The sequence below is a fragment of the Sesamum indicum genome, linkage group LG12, assembly GCF_000512975.1.
Source record: "Sesamum indicum cultivar Zhongzhi No. 13 linkage group LG12, S_indicum_v1.0, whole genome shotgun sequence".
Lineage (NCBI taxonomy): Eukaryota > Viridiplantae > Streptophyta > Magnoliopsida > Lamiales > Pedaliaceae > Sesamum > Sesamum indicum.
The window spans coordinates 1,617,798-1,620,847 of record NC_026156.1 but is presented as its reverse complement, the minus strand read 5'-3'; the positions used below and the strand labels follow the sequence as shown (position 1 = coordinate 1,620,847).

The 3,050-nt window shown below is 39.7% G+C and overlaps 2 protein-coding genes across 3 annotated transcripts in view; one reads left to right on the top strand and one right to left on the bottom strand.

The window, feature by feature from the left end:
• The window catches only part of LOC105175000 (kinesin-like protein KIN-14F), a 10,330-nt gene continuing 7,852 nt past the window's right edge, over positions 573–3,050 (top strand). Inside the window, exons 1-2 of one of the 2 annotated variants that reach the window (XM_011097288.2) lie at positions 573–845; positions 1,236–1,454. In XM_011097288.2, coding sequence (XP_011095590.1) covers positions 1,301–1,454 — 154 coding nt within the window. In that variant the 5' untranslated portion in view covers positions 573–845; positions 1,236–1,300. The remainder of the gene's footprint in view (positions 846–1,235; positions 1,455–3,050) is intronic. The other variant, XM_011097291.2, reaches the window with a different exon arrangement.
• Positions 2,049–2,599, bottom strand: LOC105174999 (histone H4). The gene has a single exon (XM_011097287.2). It carries the CDS (start codon positions 2,513–2,515, stop codon positions 2,204–2,206), a length of 312 nt encoding a protein of 103 aa, XP_011095589.1. The 5' UTR covers positions 2,516–2,599; the 3' UTR covers positions 2,049–2,203.

Sequence of the window (3,050 nt, the reverse complement as noted above, 5' to 3'; positions counted from 1 at the left end):
CCCTCTTTCATTAACGTGCTTTCCCTTACATCATTCCATACCCCTCGGGATGAATTCAATTTTGTATTGCATCTTCTGTTATATTTTACATATATATATATATCATTATGTGGATAATTTTTTTTAATTAATAACATAATTTTTATACATGTGATGTGTATATGTAAAATGAATAGATTTTGCTATAGAGCATTTAAGTCGAATTCCAATAAACGATTACAACATTAATCTTCACATAAGTTGTGCCATTGAAATAACTTTGATTACATATGAATACCTCAAAATCAAATGAGTAGCTGATTCATTTAAATCAGACCAAATTAGCACTCCCACCCCTTCATTGATTAAGGTTTGTGGTGTTGAGCAGGGCAAATTAGAGAAGGCAGATCTTGCCGCCCAGCCCAACGTTCGAAAGACCCAACTTGTCGGATCCTGGTTCGCCCCATTCCTCGCCACGTGGAATTCAGTGACGAAAGGCACAATTTAAATCGTGTTAACTCCGTTAAATATAGCGTGGGGTCCAGCCCAGTTCCGGAAAAGCAGAGACAACGGGACATTTTCCTATCAGGTGAGGGCCTTCTTCAGTATTTGAGTTGAGTGAGTCTGCAGTCTTCTCCCCCCTTTCTGCCTCTCGTATTTGCATTAAATGAACCTCTATTGAATTTTGAATTCTTGTTTGCAACTCACGAGAACCTCGTCCAACTGAACCTCTCATTTTATTGTTCAGATCTAATCTTAATCGGATACCGTCAGCCTCATACCACCTTATGTTCTTCTGCTTCTTCTTCTTCCCTGGATTCCATCACCGGAATTTGTAGGACTGTTCGCGGGCTGTGATTAATCAGGTAACTTACAGTTGTTCTCATGGTTGTTTGTGTCGTTGAGTTTTGAATTCAAATTCAATTTCAGTTTCCAATTCTTGATTCCTTTTCCTTTTTATTCTGGTTTCTCAATTCTCATGCTGAATCCTCTGCAACTGATACTGCCTGCATTCTTTACTTTAATTGGATTACTTGGAAAATCCGCAAGATTTCTGAGGGAGAAACTGTCTCTGTCGCCTTTTCATCACTCTAACCTCTTTCTCTGTCTTGTTATTAACGAGGAATAATATCTTAACCGTTTATGTAATTCAGTTGAAATGGTCAGTTTCAGATCATCCCAAGAGTTAATTTAATTCCCCGTGACAAGCCATCCTCTTTTGTTTTTTGTTCTTACTGAATTGTGATTTGTGACAGGGCTATTCTAATCGTACGTACTCCGAAGGAGGTCGGGCTAAGGAGAAACGCCAGAAAAGGAGAGAATGCCGCAAGAAAGCTACAGTAGCTCAATTTTCAGCTCTCCCAGCAAGAACTTGAGAGGACTAAAGGGATTGATCTACAACAATAGCGGTGCTCCATATGCCGAAGAAATAATCAGTGACCGTGAATTAGCTCACAGAAAAGCCGAGGAAGCAGGTTCGTCAACATACACACAATTCTAAAACTAAATAATGAATCCTCTGTTTTTTCTTCCTTTATGAATTTATAGCCTTTCAATAATTTGAATAAGCGTATTGGCATTGATTAATGGACAAAATGAAGATTAAAAGACAGAGCAAAAAGAAAGGGAAAATAATTTCCTGGAAGTCAAAAGTGTAGTAGTTGGTGTCGCTGCGTCAAGATTCCAGATTTGTAGTCCAAAAGCAACAAGGGTAGTGCAGCACATCATAATATAAGGTAGTAGGAGACTTGGGGTAGGCAGATGGCCTTCGAGTGTGTTCAAAAAGTGAAAACTTAAAATTGTATTAGCTGCCCGGATACTCATGTCAGTTTGGCCCGCCATCAAAGTTGTGGGTCTAGTTCTCTAACCCGGCCACTATTCTTAATTGCAGGCATGAATAAAAAAGAACCTTTAGCCGGCTTCTAAAAACTATGCATAATGATTGCACTTGGCACCATCAGGCTTGATCTTCACGCTGGGAAGGAAATTAATCAAGTGCCCTATGAGTTCTCTTATTTACTGAAATTGCAATTAGGTTAATATTAAAAGAAATTGGAAGTTGAGCATTGTGTGAGAATCACAACAGCAATTCATCTCATTCAAGTAATAAACGACAATGGAATACAAGATCTCTTCAATCCTCTAAGTGAACTCCTAATAATAATACCCAAACTGACTAAATCTACACAAATATCACCATATCCAATCGTAACCCTAGAAAATCCTAGCCTCCGAAACCATAAAGGGTGCGTCCCTGCCTCTTGAGGGCATAAACCACGTCCATGGCGGTCACCGTCTTCCGCCGAGCATGCTCAGTGTAGGTGACGGCGTCACGAATGACATTCTCCAGGAAAATCTTCAAAACACCGCGAGTCTCCTCGTAGATTAAACCGCTGATGCGCTTAACACCGCCACGACGGGCCAAACGCCGAATCGCCGGCTTGGTGATACCCTGGATGTTATCCCTCAGCACCTTCCTGTGGCGCTTAGCTCCGCCCTTCCCCAAACCCTTGCCTCCCTTTCCTCTTCCTGACATTCTCTACGATCTCAATGAATTTATATGAACTCCCGACGGAGGATCTTCCGAGGATGAATCTGAATATTTTTAACTGTGGTCAGTACAAAACGGTGATTATGATGGGATATTTATAGGGTTGGAGTATGGGGGTAGGACTTCACTAGAGCCGTTGGATGATGTGGAACAATCTTCGGTTGTGAGCTATGATCCGCGTTGTTTCAGTTGAACTGCTGTGAGCCATTGATAAGACATGAATCGACGGTTTAGAGTGAACATTAACTTTTAGGTAAATGGCGCGATCATCTTGGCTTAGGATTTTTAAATCCCCGAAATTTCGCGTGGCGCGCTAACTTAACTTTTTTTTAGGTAAATATAATTTTTATTAAATAAGTTATAGAATCGTACAGTACAATAATCATGAGTTACATCTCCCTCCATCGATCGCTAACTCAACTTTTAGTCACAAAATAGTAATTAATTAAATTTTTAAAAGAAATAAGCTGAAATTAATCAAAATAGAAAAAGAAAACAGAGAATATGATTTGTAGTAGTA